Source organism: Condylura cristata, unplaced genomic scaffold (genome assembly GCF_000260355.1).
Source record: "Condylura cristata isolate star-nosed mole 26May11 unplaced genomic scaffold, ConCri1.0 scaffold00028, whole genome shotgun sequence".
In the NCBI taxonomy this organism is placed as follows: domain Eukaryota; kingdom Metazoa; phylum Chordata; class Mammalia; order Eulipotyphla; family Talpidae; genus Condylura; species Condylura cristata.
The window spans coordinates 7,799,235-7,812,328 of record NW_004567129.1 but is presented as its reverse complement, the minus strand read 5'-3'; the positions used below and the strand labels follow the sequence as shown (position 1 = coordinate 7,812,328).

Genomic DNA, 13,094 nt, shown 5'->3' with positions numbered 1-13,094 from the left:
CACACCAAATGTGAGTGTGAGGTGAATTATAAGCGATGATAAACTTACAATGTTTACTGGACCCAGGTAAAGCTGGCTCCCTGCTGGTCATGAATCCTAGTGGTAGAGGTTCACCCAAACTGTCTGACATTCAAATAGCCGGAGTAGGACTGTGAGAGCCCATATGGCTAGAGGATCTGAGACCTAGTCAAAACGGGTTACTCCGTACCCCATACCCATGGAAGGAAACAGATACAGAAGTCGGGTATGCGGGTTCTCACCTATGTTGTATCACTTCTCTTCAGTACCTAGTATCACCTTGATGTGACAGGTGAATCCCAAATACTAAAACTACTGAAAGCAAGAACTGTTCACATTTAAAAGAACTGGCGGCATTCCTTGCTTGCTTCCCCCCTTATGGAAAACTCACTGAAACAAGCACATGCAAATCAGAAATCAAGATGTACCTCTTTGACTTCAGGCAACAGGATTTTTCACATCACTGATGTAGAGGATTCCCTTGGGTACCTGATTTAGTAAATATATTAAGATAAACAAAGGGTAATTAATAACCATGAAGAGGGGTTCAAGGACAGTATGTTAAAGGCAGTCTGACTACCTACAAAAAAGACAGAATTCAGCTCAAAGAAGAATGATTTTAGTTTCCTTCTTTGGCACCCTGGCTTCCGCCCTGCCAGAGGAGGGGGTCCCATGGAAGAGAACGGTGTAGAATACAAGGTCACTGTTACTCTGACTCCACAGAGGATGAGAGTGACACCCGCTGGTCTGGCAACTTGATCAGCTGTGAAGCTGTCCTCCGCACAGAGAGAACCCAGTGGACTTGTGGGGGGCCTTGGAGGGTGATTCTGCAGCCCACACACGCGGTCCATCCTGGCCAGAGAGAGTCAAACTGGTCCTGCCTTCCCTGAATCTGCCTGCAGCATATTCTCTTCCATTGGTCTCCCTCCTCTGTTGTTGCTCTGGTCTGTTCTGCTGGTACAGCTGACCTTCACTGCAAATGTTCTCTTTAACAAATAGAACCATTTAGATCCCACCCCTTTATTTATTAACTTCCTCTCTGTTTAAATTAGTAGCAAGGGATGCTTAGAATGGTGATATGAAAATGAGGTTGCTTTTAAAAAAAAAAGTCTTTTTGCTTCACAGTGAATAATAAAGCACAGTAATTCAAAGTAGTTAGCTTTCTATGGTTCAAAAAAACCCTTATTGCTATTAGCTGTACTAATGTAAGTGGCAAAATAATTATCATTTACTGTATGGAGTCCAATATTTTCCAGACAGCAGTTTAATAACAAAGCAGACCTGTCATTTCTCCCTATAGTTAGTCACACTACACAAGTTCAGACTGTCAAAATATATTTAAAATCGAATTTTAAAAATTCAACGTGGTTCCAGCAAATCTGTGTACAATACTGTGTACAAAAATTAGTAAGTCAACCTAATTTTTTTCCAACATGGATATTCAGTTTCTTTTCTTTAATCCCCTACACTTTTACTTGGATTACTTTAGAAGTAGTGTGCAAATAAACTGAAATGTGTAGACTGCTGTAAGAGCTTGGGCTCTTTCTTTACCCAAATTTGCATTGAGCATAGCTCTTTAATGATTTCACATATTCTTTATCTAAATGGTCTAACTATTCACTAAAACACTGGGCTAAACAGATATGTACTCTTGGCTCTGTGAAAGCCTCCGAGTCCTTATGTGCCTTCATTCGCATTTCATGTTAGAAATGTACTTAAAACCTTACGGTACAAATTACTCTTTCTCGTGGACTAGTACACATTAATCTTTAGCCAAATATAGTATTTCCATGCCAAAAAGAAAACAAAAAAGAAACAAGAAACATACTGAAGTCATAAAACCTGGAAGTGTTATCGGTAGTATCAATTGTTCTCCATTAGAAGTTCAAGTGGCTAATCTAATACCAAAAAAAACCTTCCCATAAACGGTCCCATATTAGGTTACTTTGTAAAAAAATTACAAACAGTAATTCTTTTAGAAACACAAGTATATAGAGTTTAAAAGTTTAAGAGATTGTACAGAGAATATTTTTGTAATTTCTCTGGGGCACTGCAAACATATGTTAAGCTTCTGCAAGGAATAGTTACATGAGATCATATACTTGTGAAGCATTTTTCAATTTTAGAAAAATATTACAAAGCAATAATTGAAGGTAGGCTTTGAAAAATGCCCCTTTGCCTTCCTGACCATTGCACTAAGAGTCTCTGTTATTTTTGGAGAAAAAGAATCAGGCCTCATTAAATGTGATATTTGGCATCTTGCCTGATATCTCATAAAGTAGATGTCCTTTTTAGATCATTGGTGTCATTTTCCTCAAGATGACCTCTACTCCCTGGCCACCTGGGGAACCCATCCTATTATCAAAGCATTTACTTTGGGGGGGTGGGGGGGCATGTAGGGATTCTATTTGTACACCTGAATAGCGTCTAAAAGCCACTGTAGCTTCAGTGCTCTCAACTCCACCAGGCAACTCATGGGAAGTTTTGAGGGGGCAAAGAGCCTCACTTGGGGGTGGGAGAGAAGATCTGGAGCTTAGCCATGATGGATGGTGTAATCCAAGCCACTCATCTGCCAGCAGAGCTTCTTATAGTTGGACTTATTTACCTAATGATTAAATAGTAATTTTTTTAATAGCATCATGATATTCCAAGGAAGATTTTAAAGGGTTTTACCCACACAGCACAGGGAATTAACATGGACAGCAAGCATAAAAATGAGGCACCAGCAGTCAGTTGTGTGCAGATGCCCAGATCACCCCACCTCTGGAGAAGGTTTTATGGGAAGATCATTCTAAGACAGCTATGTCAAGTTAGTTCTGCCCCTGCCCACTAAGGTGTGGAGTAAACTTCCTCCCTCATTCCTCTGTTGTGGGATCCTTTTTCTTTCATAAAGTGGAAACTGCAGATTTATCTTTTAACAAAAAAAAATCCTTTATAATGTGTTACTTCAAAAGGTTTAATAAACAAATACAGATAGGTAGACAGATAGGTAGATAAACAGATCAATAAGTAAACATACTACAGATGAAATAACATGTTTGTAGTTATTGCCTGGAAAGGGAAAGACTCAAATATCACCTTTTAAAAGATTGAATCTTAGAAACAAAAGGATTTTAAATTAATCTGACAGTGTAAAAGCATCTCAGATTCTGAGATCATTGTTTTAGTGTCAACATAGTTATCTACACTTTAATGAGCCCCTTCCTAAGGGGGAGAGAAGATTGATTTGAGAAGTTGTAATGACACAAGTCGAAGGAGTATTCATATTCCAGAAGCTCCCAAACGGGAGAGTTCCTATAAGAAAAAGATCTTACATGGAGAGCCCTGGAAATTAGTGCTTTTAAGTTAGTCCTCTTAAGACAATGCCCAAGTGGCTTCAATTTGATTGGAACTATGTTACATCCGGGAATGCAAGCATGTCCCTCATGCCGGAGCTGACAGTTTCATCCTAGGTTTGTTTGACTGGCTTTTCTTTATAAGGAGTATCAAGCTGCACCACGGAAAACCCCAACTGAGTTGAGCTTTCTATAAAGATTTAAAAGCATACCATCTGGATTCCCTCCTTTCCTTTATTTATTTATTGTTTTTCTCCTTACTTCACCTCTAACCAGAGCAGTAAAAAAAAAAAAAAAAAAGACATCTGGAAAATGGGCCAGGAAATTAATAGAGTAAAAATCAAATGTCCTGAAGCCCAAGATCTTATTGACAGAAAGCTCCTAGGATGGCTCTCAGGAGGGCTAGGGGGACCAAGATAAGGGCTGAGCTTTTTAGGGCTGAATCCTGCTTCATCATCTGTGCATACACCTGGGAGCAAAGCAAAGCAGGTAGTTAGTTTCCTTGTCCCGTGGCAGTCCATTCTGGTTGGGGTCATCGTCGTGGAAAACATCAGCCAAATTCCAACAGCAATCCGAGTCCCCTGCTAGGGCTGCAGTACATGGTGGTATAGGGACCCTGGTGTGCTGGGTATAGTGGTGGTGAGCACCCTCAGGCCTCAGGCAGCTTCTGAGTCTTCTCAAAAAAGAACCAAAGGACAAATTTTCTGGGACAAGAAGGTAGGACTCAGCTTTGGCCTGGGGCTGCAGGGCTTACAGGGACTTCCCGGTGGCCTCAGGCAGCTGCTATAGCCAGGGCCCAAGACCCTTGGGGTGGGACACACCTGGCAGCTTATCCTAGTCCCAGGCCCACAGAGGCAGTGATGGGCCCCAAAGAACCCCAAAAACCACACACAAGCAGGGGTGAGCTGGGTTGTACATGAAAACTGGGCAAGGGAGGACCTTAGCATCTTGCCTACATTCACCTCCTTTATCCAAACAGTGAGACTCTTGGCAGTAGAAGCTCCAATTCTGAAAACACCTCCTCATTCCTTCTCCCTATCCCTGCTTTTGTCTACACTTAAACTGGGGCAGAAGTGACTTATCAGTTCCAAAGCCTGAACTTTAGTGACTATCTTCTAGCCAGAGGGCAATGACCTCTGAGTCTCTCTGATGTTCCAGGGTGACCCTTATGGGAGGAAGAGATACCGAAATTTATGGAGAGGACACTGGGATGAGACAGGGGTCCAGGCATACAGAGCCTGATGGTCTCAGGATATCATATTAAGTTTAGGAACCATAGAATCTTGGGGGTTGTCAGTGGCTTGTACATCACTCTGCACACATTGTTTCTGGAGGGAGGCAGTGGCTCTGGAAACAGCCTGGAGCTGCCCCTGACTCTGAGGCCAAGGGTGGCTTCTCTCCGTAATCCTAGCATCCGCTTCCTGTCTCTGCTTCTCTGGGTCTAGTTCAGCATTCTCACTATCCCAGGATCCTTCGGCCTGCTTTCCTTCTGGAGAAACAACCCCCCACACACACCCCAAAAGGAAGCCAGAAACCCACTTTCAGAAGCAGATGAGGTCACGTAAAACCAGAGCAAATTTCGACTGCCAAAACAGAAATCCATAGGGCTGATGGAATTTTTCAGCCCAGGGTTCCCTTAGTAAGCGTCCTTGTTGGGGATTCTCTCTCTGGAGACTTGTTTTCACTCCTCCTGCCCCAGTTCTGTACGGTTTCATGGCCTCTCCTTCTCCCTAACTGAAAGAGCTGCCCACAAAGAAAAACCGTTCTTTGCTATCTTAACTTCAAAACACACAGGTTGGTGATCAGAATCCTCAGAACAGGGAAACTCAGCCCAAATCCCCGGTGTGCCGCTCACACCCTGGCCTGGCTGGGCAGCAGCAGAGGGGTGTGGGAGTGAACACGCAGCTATTTCCTTTCCTCCCTCTCCTCTTTCCAAACCTCAGCAGACACCCCTCCCTCACCCCCTTCTCTTGAATTAACACCCCTTTCTAATAATCATCAGTAAAAATCCCAGGATCTGTGGAGAAGGGAGGAATGTAATTTTGCAATCCAAAGACGATAGGGGATATGTTACTTAACAAAAAGAAAGGAAAAGGAGATGAATTTTGCCGAATAAGGCACGAGGTGCTCAGGAGATGATCATGATTTGGGTGAGAACCCTGCATTCCAATCACAGCCTCTTAGTGGAAAATGTGTTTTGTGAGTTTCTTAAAACTGCCCAAACTCGGAAGCAGAGTCACATCAAGACCTGATTTCTGTATGCTGTTCCTGAGCTCCTCCTGTCTCAGCCTTGTTATGCTGGGCAAACTTGGGGAAAACACACACACACAGAGGCTTTCAAATTTAAACGATAAAACTGTCCTGGTGCCACAAACCTATTGTGGTGACCACATACATATTGGCAGAATGTGTGTGACAGGTCCAAAATGTCATCACTGTAAAATCAGATTGACATATTCACAGATGCCCCCAACGTTAAGACATTAACAATTTCCCCCAGACCTCTCTAGTCGGGTTTGCTCTCCAAAATTGTTTTTCAAAAAGGAAAAACACTTGAGCCTACTGGAAAGAAAGGGAGGGACCGTGCACCTCGTTCCCACCTGGCCTAGGTGAGGGCTCTGACTTCAGCCAGTGAGCGAGTGTAACCCAGACCCGCCCCTGGGACTGTCACTGCCCCAGCCTTGGATGTCCTCCTGGCTGTTCTCTCCAGCTTCCCTCCTTTCTCACCTCCCTCAGAATGTGCAGGAACTGGGAGCCAGGGGTTTTGTGACGCCTTCATGCAGAGCAATTTGATTTGCTTTGTTTTTTGTTTTGTCCCTCTCTAAAGGGTAGAGATGTTCCCACATTGTGGCGGGACTGTACTCCTTTATGCCCCGATAATCATGAGACTGCCAGGGAGCCTGAACTTCTCTCACCCGGTCCCCTACCCCCGCTAGAAAGAAATGCTGCACAGAGCTGGGTTTGTTTAGGAGCCTGGGTGGAACAATGTTTGGAGAGAGGTCCCCTTTTCTGGGGTCGTTTGATGCTAAGATTCTGAAGATTTATCTCAAAAATGAGAAAAAGCAGTGTTACCAGAGGTGGTTTAAGACACAGATGCTTGCATTTGTTTTTAGACAAAAAGCAAATACAAACAGCTTCTGATTCAGATGGCTTGAACCCTGGATCTCCTCCCTTGTAGGGACTGAAAGCTCTGCCTTGGACTGGGGTTATCTTCCAGATTTAGGAGGGGCCAAGGAGTTTTTCTTATTTTCCTCAAAACAAGATATGTACATTATTCATTCAACATGAGGAATAAGCCTGAGTGGTTAAAAATAAGAATAACAGCCTATTACTATAGATAAATTTCTCTTAAAAAATAAAAGACACTTTTCAATGAAGGGGTAAATAATTACTTGTTGTTTTTTTTTTTTAAATCAAGTGAAAGTGCATCACCGTGGGTAGGGAGCCTTGCAAATCAGTGCTCTGAAGCTGGTGAGTCTGGCTTCCTATCTCCCCCCCACCCCCCACCCACTGCATGCTGACAGGAGCTGGGCTCGCTTTTTACTGTTTTACTGGCACGGAAATCAGAAGGCTGAAGATGTCACTCCTATATTTCAGTCTCCCAACCTATCCCTGTCTTTAATTGCCGACAGGCAACACAGAGCCACCTGCGTGGCAGACAGACTTTTAAATATATCGACTGGCCCAGCATGCTAGGGGAGTCACACTTTATAAAGCCAGAGTATGTGAACACGGAAGTAAACTGCCTAAACAAAACAGTCACAACGACAAAAGCCTCCCAGAGTCCTATACTTCGAATGTGTCAGAAGCAACCTCAGTGATTAAGACCAGGAGATGCTGTGAGCATGGCTGCTGAGACGGTGGGTCCCCCTGGTCCACAATGGGGGCCATCACATGCCCTCTGTTCACTGCTTCTAGCTTTAAAGCTGGTGGTTGGGAAGGGGAGGTCCTATTTAAGAACAGAAGTATCTAGAACTGATGTCATTAAGTATGGAGGTAAAGGTATAAAGGAGAAAACTATCAGCGCTAAGATCAGGCATTCAGTAATAAAGAGAGTATTTCCCCCCGGGGCGGCCTGTGTGCAAAGAGGACCCAGGTGGTTATGACATTGAGACAGATAAATATGATACCTACACACCATTTCCTCCCAGAGATCAGGAAGTAGAACGTCTGCCTATTTGATGTCAATTTATTAATATATCAGACACGGTGTAAAGAAAAAAAAATATTACCACGCAGTTTTTGAAAAAAGAAATGTGTGAGAAGAAGCCGGGAAGGTAAAGGGGTTTTTGTGAATCTTGGAAACTGAGAAGGGAAAAGGGCTCGGGAGGGGTGTGCAACTTTGCATTTTGTGACACACTGTTTTCATTTACAACGATGTCTGAGAAATGAATCTGAGTTAACAACACAGACCCAGGACCTAGCACTGGATTCTGATAAAAACTTCTGCCCACAGTAACTGCTTGGGGAAGGGGGATGTCCTTTTCTTTTTCTTTTTTTTTTTTTTTTCTTTCTTAGTAAAATTATCTGCCAGAGAAATAATGAAGTGTAAAAGGACTAGTCAGAGTGTGCTTGCCTATTTAGGCTTTCAAAATGCTAGCGGTCACTTTCTGGGCACTCCCCTTCATATGACTGTACACGTATCTATACATACATGCACTTCTATATGCGTGCACACACACACACACACACACACCTTTCAAGATTCAATGGATCTTGAAAACTAAGACTGCACATCCACTATCACAGGTAGAAACAGTCAGCCCTGTTCCGTTCTGCACACTGTAACTTGAGTAGCTACAGTGAGCTTTCTGTGGGTCTATCTTGACCCCCCTCCAACAAGAGGCAACCTAATCAGTATAGAGGTTACACATAAAATAGCCTTCTTCTCTAACACATCTTTTTTTTTTTTTTTTCCAAAAGGAGACTAAGTGGAAGTCAAAGGCAGGTTGTGGTCACACCATGACTGTAAATAACAGTTATAATAATATATTTTTAATATACAGTTCATACATAAATCTCAATTTGTGAATACACTGGTAAGGACACGTTGATGGGGCTTCCAAAATGTGGCACATCCCACTGATGGCTCCAGCTTGCGAGTGGGCTCAGTTCTGTAATTGGAATGAGAGGAATTTTAACACTATTTAGACAAAGACTCAAAGGAAGTGTAAAGGGAAGCTAGATTTGCTTATAGGATATATCATTACTATTTTAGTTTAGAGACTTATTACAAATCCAATTTGTAATAAGGGCACTTAGGCAAAACATTGGATTTCTTTGTTAAAAAAAATAGCATATATTCATGATCACCACTCATGCTATAGTTCAAAGTTTTTAAGTAGTGGTTATTTCTAAAAACTCCTTTAACTTCAAGTTCCTGTCTCCTCAGTCAGCCTCCCAAGCTCCTGCTCCTTCATATTCGGAGCCCAAACCTGCTCATCACATTGAACTGCCTTGTACCGTCCTATCAAAACACTTAATTGTTGCACAACTGTATTTTTCTCCCAAGTTGCATTCCTGATGAGATAATCACACTAACTCTATCCTGGATGTCTTTCTTATTTTGAGAATGTGTTGGCCTGAAACCTTTCATCTGATGCATTTTGTATAAATGATATCTCCATTTCTACTTATTCAGGGGGAGGCTACAAATCAGATTGGAATGGAATCAGAGGGGGGGAAAAATACCTCTGAAACAGAAAACACTGAACTTTCAGTACATGGAAGAAGGTTTACTATTAATATCCGTTAAACAAAATTAAGTGCGCACTTAGACCCATATCCAAACTGGCATGTAAAAGGAGGTCAGAATGTAGAGGGTATATACAGAGTCTTCATGTGCCTTGAAAAAGGGAAGAGCATAAAATGATAAAGTGGCCACAACTCGTCAGGCACAAGCACAACCTGTTTTCTTCAAAATAAGGCCTTCCTTCAGAGTTGCAATATTATCTTTTTTTTCTTTTTTAAAGAACCAAAACCAAAATAAAACAAAAGTCACCATGTTTGGCTATATTTTCAAAACAGTGCTGGCTTTGTCTAACATTCTATTAGGCTTCTAGGGAAGTTGACTTCAAAAGTGCAAACTGCATGAATTTGTAACATTAGGTGCATCAGTTTGTGTCATTTTAAAATAGGTCAATGCTGTTGGCAAGGCTTTCCCAGCCATCTTTAGATTAGCCCCCCTGTACCACCTGTTTTTGTTTTTGTTTTTGTTTGGGGGGGGGTGTTAAATGCCTATACATCAAAACACAACCTTTATTTCACCAAGACTTTTTTTTTCCTCTCTTGCACTTCTGGAGTTAAGGTGATCTGAAATCATTACCAGCTTGTCTGGTGAAGCCCTTTGCTAAACATTCAAAGTGACACGGGATTTAATAGCAGTTTAAAGCAGATATGTACTTGTAGTTTTGCAAGTGAGGAGTGGATTTTTCTTTTTCCTATTTAACACAAGTGACCTTCAAAGTTAAAACAAAAAACACAACTTTGATTTGTCTAAAGTGTTGATGTTATATCTTAATCAGGCCTTGCTCAGAAGAAAATGATGGTGTGCAACTGAAGAAGGAAAAATAATCAATTGTAGGCAAGAACTGTTTATGTTTACCATTAAACACACACATGCCAAACCCCCTCCAAGATGCCCTACGGGTTTGCCTCTTTTTTTATCTCCTTGGGCTTGCTGCTGAATCAGAATCTCAGGGCCAAGACTCTGGCTCTCTGATTGGAATATTTGTTTGTTTGTTTGCACCAGAGGGCAATGATGGCTCAATTAGTTTGAAAACTGATAACTTTTTTGGGGGCCAAGGGGACAGTTGAAAGGTCTAATTTACATTTATATAAAATAGTGCTAATTATTAAAAGGGAATGGCCTCCCGCTTTACTGAGCTTGTCTACGTTTCTCCCTGAATCATTGCCTCTCTATTCCTCCATTAATCCTTCCTGTGGCGAAAAGGATGCGTTTTACACATCTAATGCAGTGTTGGGCCCAGTTAAACTGTACACTAAGAAACTTGAGTACAGAATCAAAAAAAAAAAAATGCAGTTTATTATTGCAGATTATTCTTTCTCTTGATATAACCAGAATTGAAAATGAAAGAAAAGCACATAGGAACATCACGCGTGGTTAGTTAGTAACTCAAGATATAAAACAATTTTGCACAGCAAAATATGTAAAAAAAAAAAAAAAAGTAACTGACAAGATTTTTTTATATTTATTGTGGTAAGATTTACTTTTCATTTTTTTAAAGACAGGATGTCAGTCCCTGAAAATAACATTTACTGATTATTGCCTTTAAAACTGTGGATTTTTTTAAGTTACAGAAAATCCAGTTCTGCACCACAATACAACTGTAAAAAAATCTGCATCATCTTAAAACTGTGCAGTAATGCCATTTTTATAACTGCATAAATTTTATTAGCGTTCTAAACAGTTTTGCAAAATTTTTTGTATTATATGCTTGCAGGTTAAATCTTAGTGCAATTCAGTCCCAAATACTTTAATTTTGAAAAAAAAAAAAACATACATTTTGAATGTAAAATACCCCTACAGATATAAACAGGGGTGTTTCCCCTTTTAATACTTTGGTTTTCAATACAGTCAGTGGTATAGCAAAGACTACACATACCCAACTTATATTTAAGTTGCAAGCACATGCTGTATAAGCTACTTTTTTTAAACAGTCCCCTTGCAAACTCTACCCCCCTTAACATCACAACAATAAACAATTTAGTGCATCAATCTTTTAAAAAATCTACAGCTAAACAGACCTAACTCTTTCAAATTTATCTATAACATTCCTTTATCTGTAGCATACATTTTAACTGGGCTAACAGATTATAAAAACTAGAATTAAATTATATACTAGAAACCCATAGCATTCCACATTTGACAATGACCAAAAGCCAAAAAAAAAAAATAATAATAATAATAATAAAAATAAAACCAAAATAATGGGGCAGGTTTCTTCTCTTAAAAAATAAATTTTAGACTGCTTTAGGCATCAGCACAAATTTAGTCCCCAAAGTGGGGTGTCATTCTTCTTAAAAAACAGAGATATTTTTTATCTTTGCCATGTTAATTTTTTAACCCATCCTGGCATCTTTTACAAGGTATGCCTTCAGTGCATTTACAATGGGAGGCTGAAGTTCTGAGAAACTCAAAGAAGTTTTGGAGCAGATGCAAACTTTCATGGGAAGAAGGTTCTAGGGTTGCACTTTTTTGTTCTGAACTCAAAAAGTCATGAGGCAATAAAACAAAAGTATGAATGCCATGCCATAAGTCTTCGAATGTCCATTTCCAAGCCAAAAGGAAAAAAAAGAACAAAAAATAATTATACCATACATGTCCAGCATGCAGGCTTTTTTTTTTATTAATATAATGTCTCTTTTCCATAAAGTCTTTGAAACAGTTATAGTTCATTGTTGCTAAGACAAAGTAGCAAGCATAATAATGCATGAGATGAGAATGAGTTTTTTAATGGCAGACTAAACTCTCAGATTTGGCATCATAAAGCCAAAACTCACAAGTCACACCCAGAAGGTTGATGCAGGCTTGATTGTGGCAGGTTCATGAGGATTTTTTTTCCTCTATTTTAGCATGACAGTGCTAAAAAATAAAACCCGATGAAACTCAGCACGCTGCAAGTCTATATAACATTTCACATTTTTTTTTCCTTTGCAAGCTCAATCTCACATGAAGAACTCAGGAGGAGGAAAAAAAAACTTAGTTTTTTTTTTTTTCTTTTATCTCAAAGGAGATAGGTGGAGAAGGAGTGAGGGTGGAGGTTGGGAAAGGGCAACACAGCAAGCTCCAAAAAGTAAAATTAAAAAATAATAATAAAAAAATAAAACACACACACAGAAAATGAACACTAGCTCATGAACTGAAGAAAAAAAATATGTGTGAATGATGCAGGCTTCAAAGATGAGCAATGTTTCACATGAAGAACTCTGCTGAGATCTTTAAACACTGTGCATGTTGGGGTTGGGGAGGAGGGGGAAAAAAAAAAAAACAAGCCAGCAAGTTAAGAATTGCAGATTGGCAATCCGTGCACCAGTCGGACATCCACTCCCTCCCCAATTAAAAAACAAAACAAAAACAAAACAAAAAAAAAAACAAAACAACAAAAAGAAAACAGCCACCACAACCACCAACTCAGAGCAGTGTGTGTGTGCGTGTGTGTACATGTGTGTATAGGGGGCAAGGAAGGAGGGCAACCTTGGTAGGGGAAGGGGCGAGGTGGTGGCGAGCATGGCTCTGGAACTAGCAAGCCCACACCCGAGTCGGACCCCCACGGAGCACTTAATCAAGGTGGCTAGCTGGGATCGTGTGTCAGACTCACATGAAAAACTCAGGAGAGGACGGGTTGTCGCTGCTCGAGCCGTTTTCTCTGAAGCCGCTGCTCACCAACTTCTCGTATTTCTCCTTGTACGCGTCCCTCTCGCGCACCAGCCTGGAGATCTCCTGCTTGAGGTGGTCGACCTGCTGCAGCAGCTGGTTCTTCTCGGACTCCAGGACGTGTCTCTGCTGCACCCTCTTGAAGCGGCAGGACTGGGCATAGCCGCGGTTTTTCAGGGTCCGCCTCTTCTGCTTCAGCCGGATCACCTCCTCCTTGCTGACCCCTCGCAGCTGCCGGTTCAGCTCGCGCACCGACATGGTCACCAGCTGCTCATCGGAGAAGCGGTCGTCGAAGTGCAGGCCGCCTGCGGCGTGGTGCGGGTGCAGGGCGCCCCCCGCCCCCG

The 13,094-nt window shown here is 41.4% G+C and overlaps 1 protein-coding gene across 1 annotated transcript in view; it reads right to left on the bottom strand.

Moving 5' to 3' along the window:
• Nucleotides 1-12,079: 12,079 nt before the first annotated feature.
• Nucleotides 12,080-13,094, bottom strand: part of MAF (v-maf avian musculoaponeurotic fibrosarcoma oncogene homolog) — a 4,146-nt gene continuing 3,131 nt past the window's right edge. The window contains exon 2 of the mRNA XM_012730455.1: nucleotides 12,080-13,088. Within this exon, the coding sequence (XP_012585909.1) occupies nucleotides 12,691-13,088 (398 nt within the window). The 3' untranslated portion in view covers nucleotides 12,080-12,690. The remainder of the gene's footprint in view (nucleotides 13,089-13,094) is intronic.